The 23,127-nt window shown below is 42.0% G+C and overlaps 1 protein-coding gene across 2 annotated transcripts in view; it reads right to left on the bottom strand.

Moving 5' to 3' along the window:
• LOC105201882 overlaps window positions 1-23,127 on the bottom strand; it is a 289,517-nt gene that overhangs the window by 94,775 nt on the left and 171,615 nt on the right. For both annotated transcript variants that reach the window (XM_011170150.3, XM_011170151.3), the window contains exons 6-7: window positions 21,641-21,730; window positions 3,129-3,246 (exon numbers count right to left, since the gene is read on the bottom strand). In XM_011170150.3, the coding sequence (XP_011168452.2) occupies window positions 3,129-3,246; window positions 21,641-21,730 (208 nt within the window). The remainder of the gene's footprint in view (window positions 1-3,128; window positions 3,247-21,640; window positions 21,731-23,127) is intronic.

Below are 23,127 nucleotides of genomic sequence, written 5' to 3'. Positions count from 1 at the left end.
ACAAATCTACAGAGAAAAAAATTAGTATCAAATCAACAATCAATGTTTCATATGTAAGCAAGAATGTAAAATCTTCTTGGAAGAATTTATAATCTGAAACAGACATAATTTACTTACATAAAGAAAATTTTCCTCTTCACGTAAGCAAATTATGTCTGTTTAAGATTAAAAATTCTGTTAACAATGATTGTTAATTTGATACTAATTTTTTTCTGCGTAGGCTTAATTTTGAAACGCTCGACTATCTCCAATTATTACATCCATCGATCACGCGCGATTTGTCCATCAATTAAATTTTCCGCGCGATTACGAGCGATAAGATGAAAGAGAGTGCCGCTGTTCGTATCTCGTCAAGATATTACACGATACGACAACGCGACAAGCGTAAAGTTCCGTACGCGTTCACGCGCGCGTGGAAACTCCGGGGTCAGTTTCGCGCGTCAGGTTCCCAGACGTTTTTCGTCGTTTTGTTCGGTAGCGTAATAAATCTGCATCCGCCGCGCTTATCCGCGAGTAATCTGCCACCGATAGCGCCCGGCTAGGCGCTATGTCAACGTCGTTCCACGCTTTCCCACTGCGACCGCGGAAAAATGCTAATGAATCCCGCGCGTCGCGTACACCGCGCGGCGTATAACCGGCACGTTGATTTATGGCGGTCGTGTTCCGCTCAGAGGATCATTATGACACCGAATCGGCTTTCGTCGCGGATTCCACTCAACGTCCCTCTCGGAGATTAACTCTCGCCCGTGTAAGCGGCGAACGCGAGCGCGCGCGCTCCCGTAGCCGATGCATTGCCTGCTTTTCTTCCGGCAACGAAAGATATCGATACGTAACAATGCGTATTGTGGCCACGCGAGATGATAACTTGGCTGCGATAAATTGCAAGTATCGCCCCGGCGCGTGGCGCGGCGCGGCGGCGCGGATACCGAACATGGGAACCCGAGCGATAGGTGGTTTACGCAAGTTTCGGTATCGCGAACGCGTTTGCTTTACGGTATCGACACGGGAAATCGTCGGTCAGCCAGGATACGTCTCGTTACGCGGCGGTCTTTCCTCGACTCTCGTGAGTTCATATTAGTTCTGGTGAAGTTTGAAAGCGGCAACGCGCTTTCGCGATCTCGCAACGCTTTTCCGGAGAGAGGCCCCTTTAATTATTCCCGTATATATCGAGATAGATCGCGATTCGAGGAGCCCACGGGGACGGCCGATCAGCTACGCGAGTTAAACCTCGCACCGGAATACCCGATGAAAGGCGGTGTACTGACATGACGAGGCTAGAGACAGCGTCGATGAAATCGCGGAAATTTTCCGCCGGACTTTTTCCCAGGCCGGCGGGGAAGAGTCGCCGACGCGGAAACGGCCGCGGCGCGCTGGCTCGCTCGCGTCGAAGATGCCGAAAGATAGATCGGCGTGCTTCTCGCCGAGAGACGCCCCGAGCGTAATAGCGCGCGCGATTTTCTCGCTCTACGCTTTCCGTCTCGTTCTTTCCGCCGCCGGCCCGATACTATTCTCCCGCTCGTTCGCGCCGCAACGAAGCGCGTTGAGACTTCGGCGTTACCGGTTGCGCGGAAAACCATAAAGCCGCGTGATGACCGATACCGGCGTGGCTATCGTGCGTGATGTATTTTATGAGCTGGAGAGTATGCGAATGCGGTCGCGGAATGACGTCGTGATTATCGCGAAGCGACGAGAGGCGCAGTTGCATCGAAAGTCGCTGCGCGATGAAAAGAATCTTTGTCTGAGAAATAAAATGATATGAATCTATATAAAAATTATCTTTTTTCGGAAAAACGCGTCGAGATCTCTTCACGTTAATCCTCTTTCGATCCTCTGTGACTTTTATATTAAATAAATTAGGCACCTCGTGCAAATAATACGCATTAAATGCATTCTAAAGAAAAATATCTTGTGCATATTTTATACTTCCCCGGAACTTTTCCTCATAATTTTCATAATTGTAACCTTTTTGCAGAAATACTCAGAGAAAGTCTACATCTTCTCTTAGAATTTTTCATACACGTGAATTCTGAAATATTTTGAGATTTCTCATTCTATAATTTTTAAGAAAAAAATTTTTTTAACTTTTTTAGATTTTATAACAATTCATCAGAAATTATAAAACTAAAAAAAGCTTAGAAATTTTAGGATATTTCATAATTAACATGTATGAAGAACTCTATATGAAGAAAATGTGTAAGATTTCTGAGTATTTTTGAAGTGTTTTAATTCATATAAAAAATCTAAAAAAGTTATAAAATTATACAGAAATTCTAAAAAAATTATATAAAAAATATATTCTCAGAAAAATTTTCACCAGGGTCACTAAGTAAATGTAATTTTTAATGTCCCATTAAAAATTAATTAATGACTAATAATTGATAATTCGTTGACAGCTATCTCGTTGGATGTTAGACGTGCAGTGCGTAAAACCATAATCGAATCGGTGTCGTTTTGTTCCGATTCGGTTCTCACGGTGTTTAATCGTAGTTGCGGCGATATTAGAAAGCGTTATGTCGGCAGGCACGTCCTAAGCGCGTTAATTGAATAGCTTACAAACGAGAGGAAGCTTCGTTAGAGAGCTTGTGGGATGAGACGCGGCCAAGCTGGAAAGAACGGTAAGCCGCGATTCTGCTCCGTATCGGCGATTATAGTGGGCGTGCCCGCGACTTCATGACGGCGGAAAATTATAATTATTACCGACATCGGCGTCGATCACGTTTATTTAGCGGAAAGCTCGCGCGCTCCTTCCCTCTCGCCCAGGCCGGGATTAATAAATTGCCAATTCGGAGTCGGATGATTTCAGTTATTATCGGCTACAACAGCCTCGTTGAGGAGTACAGATGCCGGGGTAATAAATGGGTGTCTCGCGCCAGCGTGCCGCGGCCGTAAAGTGTGAATTTTCTTGCGAGAGTTACAAAAAATGCCCTTCGCAAAAATGATCGCGGCCGCGTCACCCGCTAATCGAATTCATAAATTATGGCACGGTTCTGCGGGCCCCGCACGCGCGACTGATCTTGCGATAATCCCGGCTGATTTATCGGCACCTCGCGACTGCGCGGGCCGTATGATGATCACGACGTGCGCCGAAGTTGATGCATTATGCGAGTGAATGCGCGACGGGAACGTACCTGGGTAGACGAGCGAGGTAGAGCAGAAAAGACGACATCTCTCTAATGGAAAGGGTTTCCCTCGTGGATACGTTGTCCTCGAATTCGATAACCGGTCTCCCGACGACGTCCAAGTATCCTGCAGCGAACAATTTAAATAATCTTTATAAAATATATAAAAATATTTTTAAATTGTTTATGTACATAAAATCGAAGTTATATCGTCGTAATATAGAATGTCGAATTTTCTCAGCTGAAAAAGATACAAAATAAAAAAATTACAGATTTCTAGGAAATAAGTTGTTTGCACTTATCGCGTTAATTTTTTTCGCATGTTTACGTTGTAAGGAGATACACATGATGGTCTCAACATTGTCTCAACGGTACAGAAAACGTTGGCAAGCACTGCTGATTACAGAGCATGATTCGATTCAAGATGAGCGATTGCCGATTGCAATCTCCCCACCCGGCATAAATTATTAAATGACATCCTTTTAGTTGTATCTACTTCAAGAGAGTAGGTCATCTCTGAATAAGGTCTCTTAGCTACGGGGTAAAATGTACCAGCAGTGACATTACAAACAATTCCGTGATCGTAATAGATAATGCCGAGTAACAGTTCGTTTTCATCCGTGTTATTGAGGATCGTGACGTCGGGGTCGTAACCCAACTATATACTACTGATCATTAAATACAGCCGACGCCTTTAAACATTTCTTAGAGATGAACCACGTTTGAGAACGTAATAATGCGGAAAAAATGATCTATAGAAGAAAATTGTGAAAGTTAATTACCAACCGTTTTCGCATTTATTGCCTATAAACACCAAATGAAAATAAATTTAAAGAAAAAAATTGATAGATCGAAGATTAATAACCTAAAATATATTTTTTTGCGTTTAGAATAAAATATTCCGAAATTGGCATAAAACCAACAAGATTATTCTACATTGGAAAATATATTATAAATAAAAAATATTTCTCACACTTTTATAGTTTACTAATTTTTTCACACATTCAAAAATTTAAAATAATCTCCTTATCAAAAATTAAATTCATATTTTGTAAATTATAAGTTTTAAATTATGCTGCTAAAATCCGATGAAAATAAATAAAGACTTCTTTATTCTTTTATATTAATAAACACAGTTGTCAGATGTAAATCGCATTGTAAACACAAGTTGAAGTATGGCAAGCAGCCAACGCTATTCTGAATGTCTTTTAAATGTCTAAAAGTTCACTTTTTATATCTTTTCATTTTCTGCAGAAGAAAAATCCAATTAATTGCTCAATTTCTTGTCCGCAGTTTAATTTGCAGTCACTCAAGACAGTGAAACTAAAGATTACTTTTAGCTTTCATACAGTGACTTTGATTAGCATTATCATTATTTATCGTTCAATCATTCTACGACATTCTATCCTATAAATTACAAACAGTTCTTGAGATTGTGATAAATTAATCATAATGACATGATTTGCCAATATACCCAAAGTCCGATTTCTAATGTACATTAATAATATGTTACAAGTATGGCATATTTATTTATATTTGTGTTAATTACTATCAAACGTGTTACAAAATAATACGTAAAAAACCTATGTTTATTACATTAAAATATACTGCAAAGCAATGCTTGCATAACGTCGTTAATATTAAAAGAAATAAATTGTCGATGGAATGTAAATGAAGAAATATTTTACGGCGTATGTAACAGTGCAGATTTATTTCTGACGTTTTAATCATTTAAGTAGCGTAATGATACAGAACATTGTCCAGCTGCCAACACTAACGAATTAAGTGCCGATCGTTCCACAAATACGTCAAAATAGATTTCTCGAATCGGCTGCGATCGCAGGTAGACCGCGTGGGTGGGTTTCTCCTTTTTCATGCACGGCGAACGGCCGCTCACACACCCGTTGTTGCGTTAATCGAACTGCACGCATCGCGACCACTTATCGCCGCTAGTGCGTGGTGGCTGCACCGAGCACCGCAACCACTAACGGTGGGCGCGCAGCTTTTTTAATGATCGCGCTCGACGTTCGCTCGAATTACCATAACCGATCGATTACCGGCGCACCATGCGAGAGCGAGAGGTTTCTCTCGGAATGAAGACGTTAATCCGGACTGCTTGCTCGCTGGAGAATTACCGCCTACCACGCAATGCAACATATTCAGCACTACTGTTATAGATGTTACAGACGGTGACGTTAGTGGGATAGAATTCGATAAGATAGATCACATAAAATGATACGGCAGATAAACGTATTCAATTGATAAAATAATTTATCTTTCAATTATATGTATAATAAATATTGTATAATTTAATATCGAAAATTTACTATGACGATGTAGTCTAAAATCTAAATAAATAATTAAGTCCCTATTAATTTTTTAATTTAATTTTTTTTAACAAAGATTTGGAAGTTAATTTCCAATGTGATAAATAAAAAATGTATAGTTACAACACATAAAGGCTCTATCAAAGAGGAATTAAGACAATTGATACGATTGTATACCACACGTAACGAACTGCTCTGAAAGACGATTGTGATTGCTATTTTTCTACCGGCATAATGCGATCCTCTGAAAGCTGCGTTTTGTGTACTCGGAATATCGGCCACGGGTTGCAGATGATCAGCAGATTCGCTCGGGCGCATACACACGTATATCTGTTTCGCATGTGCGCGCATTCGCCGATCGCCTCTACAAATCGCCGATCGTTCATCATCATCGTCTCACTCCTACTCGATAAAGACTCAACGCGGGCCCAGCTCGGCTTTTAACGTAAATCAAGCGTGCTTATGGCCGGCGCGACGTCTCCTCTCCCTCCTCACGCGAGAAGAAAGCCCCGTAGTTCACTCTGGAGGCGTCGATTCTTTCGTCTCGTCGTCTTCACCGCGCGAGCGAGAGCGAGCCGCTCGCGCGGAGTAGCCGCGAGGCGCGCGTCGCGTATACGGGGCGTGCGCATGGTGTGGGACTCGTGAGAAAGATGAACGATAGCCAGATGGATACGTCAATATGCGTGCCATTAGCCGTTACTTTTTGGATTTATTGCCCGATGCCCCGTAAATCCCCGTGATTTCTAATTACATGGCCGCGTTTATCCCTTCTTCTTCCCTGCCCTCTCGCCGTAGCCCCACGCCTGTTCCGCGCCTCTTCGCAGCCTCTCTCTTTCATTTCCTTAACTTCCTACTTGTTCACGCGTCTCTCCGCCGATCAATTTCTATTAAAATGAAAACGTCCAACCTCGGCCGAACGATGCCTGGCCATGATGCGTAATTCCCTTCGTGAATTATTATCCTCGATCTTGCCACGACGATCGATCGCGGATCGATCTCAGAACTCTCGATCTACGATATGGCCGCGATTTTAATCGTAGAATAACGCTTGATATAGCTAATTGCTTAATTAGTCGACTAAATGGATTATCGGGCACTTCTTTGAAAATAATAATTCCCAGTCGTGCTTGAAATTATATAATGCATTTCGCAATTAATCAATTTTCTTTACGAGTCTATAAACATTTCAAAAATTTATTAAGTCTTATAATTAAATTTATATTCATTCTTATAAAATTGTAGACATTAATTTAGCAACAAAAATTGATAACAAATTGTTACCAATTACAGTATGAAAATCCATAGAAAATAAATTCACAAAAAAATAATAAATGAGAAAAATGATATATATTTTTATAACACATTTCTCTGCACATGTTTTCTAAGTAAAGGATTAAACTAAGCCTTCTTTTCTCTCCTGCGTTTATTTTTTCCTTCTCCTTCTTTGTTCAACTATGAATTCATTATTAATATTATCCCGTAAAAGCCGAGCTACGTGAAATAATGGTTTTCAGACACAAGACATGGACGAAATTGTCAAGTGTACGCGATTATATGAGAGAGAAACGTAGCATTTTCGTAGCGATATGGGCTTTTCTACAAGCCTGTGTTGATAAGAGAGAAAACTCGTCGTCGTGCTCGGCTAGGCGTGCGGCAGGTTGACCCTCTGAGCTCCTACAGGCACGACTCGCCTGTGGATTAACACTCGTTAGCTCGCCCAAGATGCTATAATCGCTTAATTAGTCGCCTCAATGCACCACCACGTACTTGTTAGGGTAATCGGCGATTATACATTCGCCGCGGCAAGTAGCACCGTAAGTTTCTCGCAATGTAAGCCCAACGAGGAAGTTCCGTGATCGTAACTTCACCACGACAAATTAATGACTCGACTAACGTTCTTTCGACTTCGACTCCGCAACGTCGGATCTCATAGTTACCTGCGCGACGAATATTCACTTTCGCCAATGAAATTACTCCTTAACTACACGCGGAGAGAATAATTTTACTGAAAGATCTAAAAACTTAGCTAGATACAGATTTAGAGAATAATCTTATGTGGCGTCATTAAAATAATTATGTAAGACGTCCAAGCATGATAATGTTGCTGCAAATAGTTTTGACATTCTAGCAACCAAGTTAAATATTCAAAGCAATTTTTTTAACGGATCGACATAATTATTTTTAGATTGGTATCTAGCTAAATGTTTAGACACTTCAGCAAAATTGTTTCAGTGCACTAATTCAAGATTGCCTAATATTCTATAAGTGCTACCGTTCAAAATATCCGGATCGTGTTATCGTTTAAATATTTAAAGTTTCTCGAGTCAACATATTGACACATAAGGATCAACGCGACTATGTCATTCTTATAAAAAAAAAAAGACCGTGATAAGGTGGAAAAAAAAATTTCACCTGTATTAACCTTGAATCTTTCATCTTTCGACGGACCATCGACTTCTGCAAACTACGTAGTCGTCGATCATACGCGGTGCATGCTCCAGGTGTTCCAGCCAAGTGCGGGAACATAGATACGTTTCGATCCTTGACCCCCGACCCTCTTGTAGCGCTGCTCGCCCGTGTACACCCGATGCGCACATATCGCGACGCTAAGATGACGTTAACCACGCCCCGGCATTATCTTTCCATCGTGACCGTTATTGAGAATCCATGGGAGAGACCAACCGGCCAATTAGTAGGCGGCGGAATGGATCTCCGTTAGAAACGCGCTACCGAATGGACCATTAGCCGCGAAACGAACTCATAGACGAAGGCGGCTCACGAAATCTCACGGGGTATATTTCAATCGCTTAAAAAAATACTTTTACCATCATTACAAGTCTTGATGTATTCACATACTGCATATTTGTCATATATCTTCTTTATATATTTCTTGCGTATGTGCGTATCGCTGTTTACGAAGTAAGCTTCGAGGAGTAACGGGTCAGCATGATCGTGTGAATCCTTAAATGTATAAACATTATTTTATATAGCGCACATACCAAATTCCTTCGAAAAATGATGATTCACGTCGCTGTTGAACCCCGCTTGTCAACACTTGTAGAGGCTCAGCGGAGTCTCTACAAGCTTGCGAGCGAGGACTCGCGAAACCGGTAATGCCGAGGCGTTACGAAGTAAATACAAACTTTACAACCATGACCTTGACTCTCGATCGCGCGAATGCGGTTGCTTCGGCCGTAAAGATCGCGGGATCACGCCCTCGTCTCTCGATCTCATCCTAAAGTATTTTGCCGGCATGGCCGAGCCAGGGTCGGGGTGATACAGAATGTGTGCGCGCGGCGTGTATGGTCGATTCGTGCGTGGCTAATGCACTTGATCCAATCGTCGACGTGATAACCATAATCACGTGCGGTCCAAGTATACCGCGGATACGTACGTACGTACATATGTACACGATCGAGCTCGCGCGGCCGATTGCACGTCCGCCGACATGGATGCAGTTGCACTGCGTGATGCAGCGTGATGCACGCGCGCTGACGCATCGGGCCTAATGCGATTCGAGAAAGCCGAATCATCGTGGCATCCGCCTATTTTACAGAGTAACACGGATTTATGTGCCTAGTTACTCTCACGCTATTATACAACGCCGCGAAGAGGAAATAAATACTTCCATATGCAAAAAAATAAATTTCTATTGCGTTACAATACTATATAATTTACTACCGACTAACTTTACGAAATAAACGCGCTCCTCTAATTATTACAAAATGTAATACTAACCCAATTTTATAAATTTTATTTAAAAGAAATGATTAAAATGAAATTGATTATAATAAATTTAATTTACTTCCCTACACAGATTACAAAAAAGTGTTAATATCTAATACACAAATATTAGGAATTCTTTTAAAAATTAAACAAATTATAGATTTATTGTTCGAGAGAAAGAGAGAGAATTATTCAAGTTAAAGTTATTCAGGTGAAAGATTCAAGGTTAAAATATTCGAAATTAACTCTGTAACTTTAGTCCTTGATAGCTTGATGGTGCACGAATATTTATTAAGACTGCTTCTCTATTTGTTTCTTACTTGTTTACTATGTTCCTCACTCATGCCGTTCCACTAACATTACTCTCTAATACACTGACAGTGCAAGGCCTCCATGGTGAATCTCACGCCCCCGCGCCAACAGATGCCCATTACTATTTACGAGCAGAAACGGACCAACCGGTCGCAGCTTCGTTTGCATATTCCGCTTTATTAACCCATTCATATTGCGCTATAAATGACACGCGTTAAAAATATGTACTAAAAATTTTATGATTTCCTCACAAAGAATAAAAATCTAAAAAAATTGTTTTAATCATAATTACTTTTTAAAATACATATTTCCAAAACATTTGTGGACGGCATTTATTTATTTGTTAACTTTTGTTAAAAGCAGTGAAATCTGAACCTTTTCGATTCTTTTTCACAATCTTGAAACAAATTTCCCGATCGAAAGGACAATTTATAGGAAAGTCTATTATTCAAATAATCATGAGACGTTAAAACGATTTCCAACAGTTGTAGACAATTTATTAGCACATGAATTCTCTTTAATGTGCATGAAAGCCACGCGCTGATTCGAAAACTTTGTCGATCTTTCGTACCATGCAGTCGTGCGAATCTTTTCTCCGCGAATTTTTTCTCCCGACGTCCGTTTCCCTAGGAAATAAGATCGGTGCACAGACCAGGTTTCGAGGAGCGACTCGTTCCACGAGCACAGATCGGTGTGATAAGAGCGGTCGATAACGGGTCTTCGGCGGGTGGGCGTATTTACGTTTGCAGAAGCGATCGAGAGTACCTCCCGGTTATATGCCGATCGGAGATCGTTCGATGCAAGATTATTTGGATCCTTGTTTACGAGCGCAACATTTTACGGAGTGTATAATTCGATAAAAAGATACATGTCCGATCGAATACAGATGTTCAAATATTTTTTTTTCGAAAGACATAGCCATTAATTAATTACAAATGGTTAAAGATCTACAACCGCGCTCTCTCTTTCTCTCTCTCTCTCTCTCTCTCTCTCTTTCTGTTAAGCTAAAATCTCACCAATTTAAAGATTTTATTAACAAAAATGTACTTGACGTGTAGAAACATAGATACCTCTGCTTTGTAGACTAAGTCGTTTTATGATTACGTTGATACTCGCGAGCATGTTATAGGGAGCGGCTAAATATCATCTTTCTTAACTCGTAGATCTTGTTTGCGAATAATAAAGAAGTCAACGGTAAAGTCGAGGGTCTGGTAACGAACGGTTCTCTCTCATAGGTACTCGAATATCGATATTTACGACCCTCTCTGATTATTTCCGATCGAGTCTTGGAAGCATTAGAACATTAGTTACCGTGTGGCTGCTGGTCAAACATTACTTACGTCCACGTGGACATTTCTCATAACAACCGGTCGAATATGCAGCAGCGGTTACTACTTGCATTCCTCACTGTCGAGCGGCTTACCCGTGAATGCACTTACTACTTTCTCGCACGAGCGGGACGCGTGAAACACGGACGTTTTAGAATCGCATTATGCGTTTGCAAAACAGATCAATTCGCGCATTGTGTGCCACTGTCGTTTACTAAACATAGACACGATGTAACGTGAATCGCGTAATATATATACACAGCTGTTATAACAGCTGAGTAAATCTGATCATGTTTTAAAGTTCAGTGGTTTATTACGGCCGCATAGTTTGAATAATTCGGATAGCTTTTCCTATCCAGACCTTATTAGCATCATCTGTATATTATTTTATATTTAGATTTTGCATGTTCAGATTTAAAAAAAAAAAAACTACATCTCAAACGGACATTTAACACAAGGAATTAATATTATAATTTTGCGTAAATATAATTATTAAATTATTTACAAATATGATCTGCATAATAGATAGCATCTTCAGGCTGTTGATAGGTGTGATTAGCGCAATGGAAAATTCACGGTGAGTTAATAAATCGTACGAAACGGTCGGTCAGCGATGGTGATCAGAAGCGCATTGATCACACTCACACTGGCAAAGAGTTATCTAAATGAGAGAAATATTGATTGGACGTACTTGTTGGGTCTAATCTGCGATTGCGATTACCGCTTGCATTCCTCTCTGACAAATCCGCAGAGTGCATTTATTACGCGGCTCTCTATACAAATAGTGTTTCAAAGCTGCGAGTTTTTAAATTAAAATCAGATATATGTCAATGATTAATGAGATATCATCAATATCGTATTGCCTAGCAGATTAAAAGCTAGAAACGTGAATCTTTGCAAAAAAATTTGTGAATATCTAAGAGATATTTTTCAACGGCTAATGAACACATTCGTCTCTCTGTATATTTTGTGATAAGTCCATTGCTTCTGCTAGAGGATAATTTTCAACAACATATTCAATAAATGTAATCAGATACGATTAAATTCAATAAATGTAATCACAGATACGATTGTAAAAATACCACTATTCTAAGCCACACGATATCATATATTATGTACGTTAACTTTCGCAACATGATTCACAATAGTCAATTGTATACTTAAAATAATAGCGTTTGCAAAATAAACAATTAGACAATAACATTGTTGTGCCGCGGAATAAGATAAATACGTGTCGCTCGCAACTAAGCGAGATAATAAGTGTAATTCCGCGGCAGCGGGGTGGACCGCATGGAAGCTGGCGAAACACCTAGAACCGGGTGTGTTCAATTAATCCAATCAACGAATGGAGCCGACAATAGTCGGCTTCTCGAAGTATCTCCGTTTCGCGAACGAGTCAACCGCTATAGCCTGCGGCTTTCTCGCACGGCGCCAATAACGCAGCCGCCCCGTTTCGGGATCCGCGTGCATCGCAATTAGTGCCGCGGAAAATCTGCACGGCGGTTAATAACGCGCGCCGATAATCGGGCGAGACGCATCGATCACTCGGGGAGGCATTATCGATTGGCCTCAGCGAAACCTTATCCCGCGCCGCGCGATGCAGCACGCGGCGCGCCGGCCGACCCGCTCGGGCGCAGAGCCTCTCCTCTCCTCTTGGGATCTGGGTCGTACCCTGAATTCAGCCTGCGTGCGCGATATCTACGATTACCGCGTAATTGCCTGCGTGGCCAGGCCGCGGCCTAAAGAGCACCTAAAACGAGGGCCGGACCGTGATTATCGAGTATCGAAAATTATAATGCTCCGCCGTCTCGCGTGCATCACCGGTATTAAATGGCGAGAGGTATGATTTCGCGGCGATTTTTTGAGGGAAAGCAAAGCTCGTCGTGCGCGCATACCCGTAACACAGTAAGGTTTACGACAAACAGAGGTTCACGTGAGGCTGCCGTGGATTACGCGATAAAGTACAATATTAATCCCACGAGTAAGATTCCGGTTGTACATCTGCGATTTTTTTCAAATACATTAACCCATATCGCGATCTACCGCGGTATAGGCGTGCCTTTACCCCGAAATGCATATGTCCGTTTCCGAGCTCTGTTTGCTTAATACGAATCATTAATGCCAAATTGAGATGAGAAATAATGATAAATAATGATTAATGGTGAAACTGCAGACCATTATCCAATGGTATTATTGAAAGTAAAGCGTAGGATGAATATCCTCAAAGGGTCAGATCCTGACATAGATTGTAATAACTTATTTATATGGGAGAGGAAACCATGCGCGACTGCGGGGCCGTAAACTACTTTGCGGTTCTCTTAAAAATCGTATAAGTAATTGCCCAAAATTATTAATGACTTTTTTGAACAACAACGCGAACGAGGTAGCGCATAAGATTGTGCTTCCCTTGAATCCTTATCTTCCCCGTTAGATAGCAAATCTAGAACCTCTACAAACAAGCTACACCAGAATTTTCCTCGAACGCGAATGCTTCGTGATTCCAATTTATGCACGCTTGGATTTTCAGAGAGTCTTTGATTTGTTATAAGAACGCGAGTGTATCCAGACTCATAAATAAGCTCTATTTGCATATGCATACACACGTTCGCGTTTCGCGGCTTTCAAACTTCATTAGCCGCGAAGGTTAGCGAACAGCTACGGAAGGAAGCGGAAACTAGAATCCACTTAATCTGGCCGCGCCGCGCGCCGGCCCTAACGCAAGATACACATTTCATCGTTTTTATCAGGGGCGCACTTGCAACGCGAGCACCAGCGAGTATCGCTATTCGTCACAATCTCGTTGCCAGTCGCATGGCTAATGTTTCAACGTATCCGAGCGGAAAATCAGAATTACTTGGCGCACAGCACGAGCAACGTCGCGCCTCGAACGATATCTAAAGACACATAGGCGAATTCACTGCGCCGTAGGAAAGGAAAGCAATTTACGTTCCACGGCCGAATTTCTATTTATCCGTTTTCCAAAGTTTATATCATTAAGTCGTTACAACCGGTATAAATTTATATCTTTAAGCAGCGCTCCTAAATGTTTCGTTACAACTGGGGAAACATTTATAAACGTTTCGTTTATAATTTGCATGCTTGAGTGGCATTTACTTTCTAAAATCTATGCTTTTTTGCTCGTGTCACGCGCGCTTTGTCGATAAGAAATAGAAGACTCTATCCCTAAGATTTTCTAATTTTCTCACCATACGCGATACGAGTGGTAAAGGAGGTAATTACGTGAATCGGGTAATCGGGGATTTTTGTAATGATACGAGAAACGCCGATGATCGCGTAACGAGCCGTTTCTAAATCGCTGAGATCATGATATCGGAGTGTTTGCCCAGCCTCCGCGCTCTCGCATTCAGATATGCGCGTGCCATCTTCGATGAGGAGAGCGAGATGATGCTTCGGTGGTGGATCACATAGTTTATCGCATGTCGAATGTAACGGAACGTATGCCTCTCTTTTTGCACGCTCGCGGGCACGTATACCCCGGCTTAGCCACGCTTCGATATATTCTCAGAGTAACAATTTCGTAATCCCCTAATTACAAGGCGAATGGGGTTGAGTATAGCCTGGCAACCATTAAGGACGTCTTACATGTTGAGGATACAACATATCCCTCTTTCCCTCTTCATTTAAGAGCGACGCACTGCACGAATGTATTTTCCTTCGGAGTAGTAAAACTTGGCCGTTGAAAAACTTTCACAATATAATAAAATATTATACATTATTCTGTTTAGTTGATATAGAAATGTAGGAAAAAATACAGATTAAACAACATCTAATAGAATTTAACGTTTCTTGAAAGCTACATAAAAAGAAACTATGTTACTTCTTGGCTGCGACACATTCGTCTCACTTTTACTGTATGCAGAACGTGTTCCACATCTGGTATATGTATTACGAGATCATATCGGTACACCAAATGTACAGTTAAAAATTATCGTACCGTCGCCGTCGTCGCGACGGTGCGGTAGTCTCCACCTTCTGCTGCTACGTATTTAATTATCACGTCGCTCGAAGCTCGCACGCTCGAAAGAACGTACAATGTACCGTAAACCATGCATAACTAATTAGGCTAATAAACTCAGGGCGCGATCCGTGCCGGCACGAGAAATCCCCTTCGCATAAATACGTCCATTATCATAACTCGTCCATACGCGGGCGGCGAGGCGCGGAAGAGACGTAAATTTTCGCTATTTTCTACGCGTGATAAATTATCGCGGTCCCGATGCGCGCAACACACTTACATCGAGGGTTTTTCCGAGGACGGCATGTAAGACTCTCTGTGGCCTATTCCGCCCACATGAAGGCCACGAGCCTCCTGTTGCCGGTTAGGAGGCACGCATCAGGGCGTGTATGTGTGCGTTACCGTACCGATAAATGGCTATTGATTCATCGCGGGCAGCGCACGGTGTCACGATAATAAAATACTTCCATGTAATTAGGCCCGCGAGAGTATCGGCCGATATGCTCGACTATAGATGGACGCGATCGATCGATGACGGGGCTACGAAGTGCCGGATATGATGGTACTCGATTTAAATGCCCGCATACGCTATTAGTGCGTGGGCCGACTTTCGTAACGCAGCAGACGGAATTATTGCCCCGGCGTTCTAACTTATTCCCGACTAAAACAATAACCGAGTATACATAACGCGTTCAATGCAATAGCGATTCAAAGAATAAATTATTGCTAACTACTCTGCATACATTATGTAACACAAAACGGACTTCAAGATATATTATTCAATTACAGAGATACAATTCGTTTGTTTTTCTTCGATATTAATTAAACATCTTATTTATGGATATATCATATTTTTTTCTTGTCGAGTATTGTGCCGTGCACTTTTCTCGAACAATTTACTTAAATAGCAACAATAACGTGAATATATTTTCTTACGAGGAAGAAATACGCACAAATTAGAGTTGTGTTATTCAAATGTGTATGGTCTTAATTCATATTGATGCTGGAAGAGCCTAAATACCACCACCTGATCATTTTAGATTGGATTAATCGTTTCGACTGTATGTAACCATATTTTCCCGCCGCGTCTACTTAATCACCTTTAGTATATCTTTAGTGTCTACCATTCCAGTACATCTACCTATCGCAAATGTTCGTCTAGTAGCACCGGCCGTAGGCAGTGATATGGATCTTCCATGCCGGATCCTCGTTTCACTTCCTCTTTTGCATACCTGATATATTCTTCTGCTAAAAGTGCCTGATCCTAAATATAGTGTATGTCAAATCGCAAGCAGCAATTTGGTCTATCTCGGCGAAACACGCTCCCGAAGAAAAAACCGCCGTGTTTGCAAGCAATAAATTAATTTACAAAGTGCTAATTACACTGTGAGAAAAAAGTTAAACTTGACTAAATTGCAGTTCAAGTATTTATACATTTAACTTAAATACATAAAATACTGAAACTTCGGTTTAAGCATTTATATATTTAACTTGAATACATAAACATTTGAATTGATGAAGAAATTAATGTACATAACACTTATGTCATACTAATGATATCAAGTTATTATTTTACAAGCCGATAGATAAAACATTTTAGCGATAGATGTATAAAACACAATTAACTGTGTTAGGAAATTGCTAAATTTAATTAACTGACAATGAAAAGCAAACGTAACAGGTACATTTGAAAAGTTGCCCCCCCACATCATAACACTGGACGTATAACTTTCAACTAAATTTTTATAAAGATAATCGAAAGCTGCATATAGCATTCAGCCTACTAAAACTAAAATCACGGGGAGATAATCGGTGCACGAGCGAAACCGGTCCTAAACAATCGCGTATATTTACCTTCAGCCACTTAAATAATCCCGTATTACGCTCGATCCTCTGTCTGTGCGCATATTGCCAGACGGAAGATTAGTCTCGGCCAAGTCACCACGACGGCGCGGCGGTGTGCCGCCGTGAACGACTTTATCGTCGAGCGAGAGGTCGTAAACAGCCGACCGCTTTCACGAGACTTACGGCGGGTTAGCATGCGGCGTGCTCGAGTTCGAGTTAGGCGAATCAGTTTGATCTGCGCATTAGTTTGAACCCCGTGAAGAAGAAGCGCGGGCAATCGTCTTGCCACACACACGGTTCGCAGACACGGTCTGACCTGCATAAAATCGTAAATCACATCACGTGTAAATACGTACGGGGTGTCGCAATTTACGCCGCTGCTCGACCTCGTCGTCATTCGTTCTTCGTCTAATTTAACGAGGATATCCAGCCGCTATCTCACTGATATATCGCGCTCTTCGTACAGAGTACTTTATAAACTTCGTATTAAACTTTAGATTTAGGAAATATTTGATCGGATGCTATTCTTCTTTAGATATTAATACATTTAATATTTGCAATTAAGTCTCGCACGATAGTACTAGAATATATCTGTAATTAATTATTAATTAATTAACTGCTTTTGCGCCCCTGAAACTTTATCCGCTCTAGCTCTTTGATCTTTACGTTACAGTACGAAGGTAAATCTTCGGAATTACGATTTAAATTTTCATGCAAGGGAAACATTGACTTTAAGTGTTTCGAAAAATTAATAGCAAGTTAGCAGTTCAATGCAAACTTCACGAAGCACCCTGTATAATTTCTCATCGTCCCTCTCGAGGATTCTATTACACGCTCCGCTCACCTGCTGCGACCGTGTATACGCGCCACGCGAAGAGCTACCTTATAAATCTGCGATTCCTAGTATAAATCGAGCCGGGGCGATTTCTCCTGACGTGGCAACGTTTTCCGATAATTCATACGGATACGCCTAATCGACGGATTGAGTCAACGGACGTTCGTGCAACGAGCTTGCTAATTGATCAAAACATGTCGTAGCTCGCACGTCGTTTAGATCTAATCGAGCAAGAAGTAAATTGCAAAATTTCGATCGCGCGCGAGTCGCCTTCGCTGATTTCCCGTTCGGAGGAGCTGCAGAAGAAAAAAGCGACGGCAAGAAAATACGTGACGACCGCAAAGGCCGTCACCGTGCACGCGGGCTCGTTAATGCCCTCCAATCTGACTCTCTCGAAGCAGCACCCGCTTGAACTTCGGCCGCGGTCGTTTGTCGTACTTGCACCTCTTTGCCCGGCGGGCGTAAACGCGGCACGACGCTACGATCTCCTGCGCTTCCTCTTCCTGCTCCGTCCCACCTCTTTTAAGCGGCCGCGCGGCTCGGCTCGGCACAACTCCGACCAGCTAATCGGCGACAAAGCGGCAGCTTCGCCAACTACGGGATACAGTTAGGCACCCGGTGATCTCTCCAGCGGGGAATCCGTGGGAAGAGGAAAGGAAATGGCCGGGGGAGAAAGGAGAGGATATAACAAGGGAGTCTCGCGAGCTGCCGTTGTTTGAAGAACGCGGAGAATCAATGACGAGGAAGCAGAAGCGTGTTCGGATGACGTACCGAGAGACCCACTTCGTACACCACGAGACTTGTAACATTAGACGATAGCTAGGCAGCTATCTGTATTTAACTTTCAATACGTATTTTTGCACACTTTACGCGATCTCGTGCTCGTGTCAAAATGAATCAAATATTTCTTGCAACACGAAAGTAATAATGATTGAACTCTAATAACTCTTTAGTTATTAGCCTTAGTGTTACAAATCTTTAATTTTATAAACCAGACATTTCAACGTATTTTCAAAAATTTTATTAGCCGTATCGCTTGCCAAAAAGAGCACGGCGCTGACATTACAATAAAGATAGCAATGTTTACATTAGAAATGCACAGCTGTACTTTTAACAAACTGAAAGATAATTTTGTTACTTTATGTTCTGTATATTTAGTCGAGCAATGGTCGACGATTGTCATGGCCATGCATTCACTGTTATTTCAAGAGAGTGAGTAGAATAAGCACGTTATGCGCATAAAGTTCCTGCGTCCTGCGCGATTTTGCACAATAGGTGATTATCTAAAAGACGGCGGTTAGATCTCTTGAACGGACAGAGTGCGCTTCCGCCTGGCATATTGTCAACAGACTTTCTCGCAAATTCCTCCGTTCTCATCGCGTATCGCATCACGGGATTGGTATCACGGGAGAAATGGTACATGTAATATGGGCACGTAGACAAGGTCTAGTAGAAGATCCGAGCGATATGAGATGGTCGGAAAATCTCGCGGAGATTGCTCGAGACGAGTCGAAACTTAGCCCCGCGGGGCAACTCCAACGGGATCCCACGAAACCGAAACAACGTTGCGCTTTGTTGCAATCAAGGTGGCGGAATGAAGGAAGTGAGCACGACCAGACGAGAAGAGCACCGCAAGCGTTGAAGGCGGAATCGACGGATGGAGAAGGAGAAACGAGAAGAGCCTAACGAGACACGCGAGGAACTACCATCAGGAAAGAAAGGCAGTATAAATAGGTGCGGGAATGTGAAGCACGAAGATACGTGGCTCGAGCGTGGTCATCAATACTTCCGCGAGGATATGCTCGAAGGTGAATCCGCACAATTTAGTCTTAATAAATCATCCCCCAAAAAATAACGTAACAATTCTTTAGAAAAGTAGAAAAAAAAAAAGAAAAAATTTTTTGTTTCTTCGTTAATGGAAATATCAATAAAAAGTGTAAAGGATCGAGTGTGATTTATAGTTAACGTTACTATTCATTTAATTGTTCGTTTCTTTTCAAAAATTACATTGAAAACTGATATAGTTTCTTTTATGTTCAATTAAATATAACTCGTGTGTTCACTGCACTCGCTTTTCAAGAGTCATCGGGGATTCAAAGTAACCGTGTAAATTCGCTTTTATCTAGCTATGAAAGGATCTCGCGCGATCGCACTCAGTCCCGTAAGAAGCGTCGCGTGAGCTTTGCTATAATTAAAACTAACTGGCGGCATGACGCGTTTCGTACCGTTTATTTCTCCCGTTCAAAGCACGCCGGAGCCCATTAGTTCGTCGCTGCCCATCGTCTCTGCCTGCCCGCGTAGCAGTCAGCTAATCTGCGACAAAGCGGCAGCTTCGCCAACTACGGGATACAGTTAGACATACGTGGATCCGGCCAGCTGAGCGAGCCACGAAGGCGGGCGGAAGAAAAGAAAAGAGGGAGAATACGAGGCACGCGAAGGGAGCATGAACACCGAGGTGATACCGGGAGGTAAGAAAAGGTAGCGGGAAGAGAAGTGTACGGCGGTGTACGAAAGAGTGTGTGAGACGTAGAGAAACAGAGAGCAGCATTCATTGAGACGGAGAGAGGCGGAAGGGACCGTTGGGGCCCTTTTACGAGAAGAGAAGCCGTATAAATGGATGAACGCACGAGAAACACGAAGGCGTGCGAACTGAGCGTGTAGCTCATGTTCAAGTAAGTGGATAGTTAACGTTAATGTTGCTGCAAGGGGTCCCTCCTTAATCGAGACACAAAAGAGTCGCGCATATCCCACACTCGGTTGCAATTAAAGCGGCCGAGCAGCGCGCTTTTCCCTTTCACCCGGTTACCGTTGCAGGACGGTACGCTTCGTAGGAGGGACTGTTACATGAACGATGTCGATATTGGGCGCGCCGAAAAAAATAGTCATTTTATTCGATATCCGAAGCGAGGTTCGATGAAGTGATTTCCCTGTTTCGTATCGTAAAAATATTACATATTGCTTTTAATCGATCCTAGTAGATTAATATCATTTCAAGTTTATTATTACGAGATAATGACGCGGTAATCATTACAATGATCACATTTACTGTACTAAGAAAATCGAATCGATAGTACGGGTATTATTCACTTTTGACAGTAATGATTATATATCTTGCAACTGATCTCTACATTTAAGATTCTTTATGACTTTCATTCGTGTAAAAAAGTATTTCGCATAAATGATATCATTTTTGTCCGACTTGAAGTTCTCTGCAGTACGAACATACGTATATCCTCTTAAAAACTTAAATAATCATTATATACTTTGTATGATAATTTAAGGTAAAACGTGTTTCGTGACGCGAACACTAGCGGGTTAATCCTCGGTCAGGCTCCTTTCAGCTATTCGCGTCCAACGACTACCTCTTCCTGCCGTGCGCTAATCGACGACAGAGAGCAACAACTGCGCCAACTACGGGAATACAGTTAGATATCCGCGGATCCGGCCAGCTGAGCCTCGCAGAAAGGGAGAGAAAGGGACAATACGGGACGAAGAGCAAGGGGAGAATGGCGAGAGAATGGCGTAGTCGACAAGGCGGAATCACGGTAGAAGGGAGAGAAGAAACGGCCTGCCGGGGAAGTATCTGCCGGTACTCGACGAAGTACGTAAATAGATGCACAGAACGAGCAGAAGATGCGGGGGCGTGTGAACCGAGCTGAAGAGCCCTACGTGGTGGATGCATGGGTGTGTCCCAGCTTCCGCATACTCCTCCGCGGTCACCGCGTGTTGTTATCTTCCGCAACGCGTCGCGAGAGGCAGCGCGAAGTCGCGTGTGTAGCGCAAGCGCATGTTTCTACCATTGCCTCTATGTGGAGCACCTCAACCCGAGACAAAGACTTGCGATAAAAGCGCGGTCGACCATCGCACTAAAAGTGTTGAAACACTGACGATAAGAGCGTTTATTTCAATTCTTAAATAAGATTTTTTTTTTTTAATAATCTGGTAAAGATTCCAGGTGGATATTTAGAGCAATAATTTAAGAAGTATGAATACAATCGTAAAAACATTGAAAATTATCGTTTCTTTTTTATTCCTTAGGCCTTAGCGAGTTTCGACAATCTACATTACGAGTCTAAAACCTTTGTTACGTCAAATAGCTGTGATCAAGATTTTATCTTCGTTGTAAATTTTTTTTCTCGGAATTCTTTCATTTGTACTTTTTAAACACTTACCGGGAAGCGACAGGCCACATGTGAGGACGTGTTCCGGTAAGTCATGAATAGTCCTCGGTGATGCTACTTCGTCAACTCGCTTTTTGGTTCCTGAAATCAGAGCGAAGGATCTTGTTATTACCACATCTGCGATTACAAGGATATCCCTTAGTTATACATGCATATTGATTTGACAGCTAAATTGAATACCAGCAGAAATCGGTAATTGGATCCAATAGCACGCAGGGTCAGCCACACAAAGCTGACAGCTGAACGAATCTTGATATGATTCATCGAGATTCATTCGTCTTTAAATAAAATTAATTAATTGCTCTATGGTGAATCAAAAACCAAGTGACAGTACCATTATAGCGCCCATAAGATTATTTTGTAATTAAATAAAAATTTTTTTAGTAAGTTAGAGAAATATTATCGACAAAAAACTGACTCGGGTAGAAATAGTTTTATTTCCACAAAAATGTCTTAACGATCAATATTGATTCTCATATAATGCGTTAGACATAAGAAATTAATTAATATCACAACTAAGCATGAAATATTAAAAGATTAAATTAATTGAATAATTAATTACATCATTTTGCTAAGCGTCATACATATATATTATAATGCTTGACACGTGATAACATATTAATTGTTCATAATTAAGTATTAAATATCAAATTGTTAATTAATAATATAACTTTAGTGTATTAACATTCGAGTATATAAATAGCGTTCGACGTTCAATTTCTTCTGCTAAACAAACGTGCACGTCATGCTGAACTATACAGAAATAAAAACACATTTCTATGATGAATAATGCTGGTACGCTTCATCGAACCATTAAATACGTCTCTACGATTAATATCCGCTTTACGAGATACAAAGATCGATCGAAGCGCGCATTCGCTACCGAAACGAAGCGCGTTTAACGATTAATCGCGATGGAAGCGTGCGCATCGGTGGCCCGATAGCGAGCACGTATGCATCACGCACGTGCGCATACGCACGTGCACGCATGCAGAAACGAACATTGGACCGTGCTAGTCCGCGAGCTTGACCTTCGGTCGAGAGGCTCCCTCTAATTCCACCTTTTAACCCTCGTCACCTTCTGTCAGAGACCGGCGAAGGTGAACGGCGAAACGCGAAGGCGCGCGTATTCGCCTCTTCTCGAGAGCATATACGCATCGCGATGCATCACGCGCTCGACGGAGCACTTTCTATCTTCGTGAGTAACACGTCGAATAATATGTATCTCACGTCGGCATTTTAAATAGCGTTACTACCGCGAGTAGCCGGCGCGAGTAACCGGACGTCTCATTCATGACGGCGCAGAAATAATCGAAAGTAAGCGAGCGCGAGCGGCGTCTCGTCAAAGCGCATACACTTAGAATTATGCAGAACTGTGCGTCGCGGATCTCGCGGGAAAATGTAATTAACGCGATAGGTCGATCGCCTTTTCTCTGCGCTTTTCTCTCTCTCTTTTTTCCTTCTTTCTATTTCTTGGA

The sequence above is a fragment of the Solenopsis invicta genome, chromosome 9, assembly GCF_016802725.1.
Source record: "Solenopsis invicta isolate M01_SB chromosome 9, UNIL_Sinv_3.0, whole genome shotgun sequence".
NCBI classification, from domain to species: Eukaryota; Metazoa; Arthropoda; class Insecta; order Hymenoptera; family Formicidae; genus Solenopsis; species Solenopsis invicta.
Note: the sequence above shows the minus strand (reverse complement) of the source record. Positions and strands in the feature narration are given on the sequence as shown.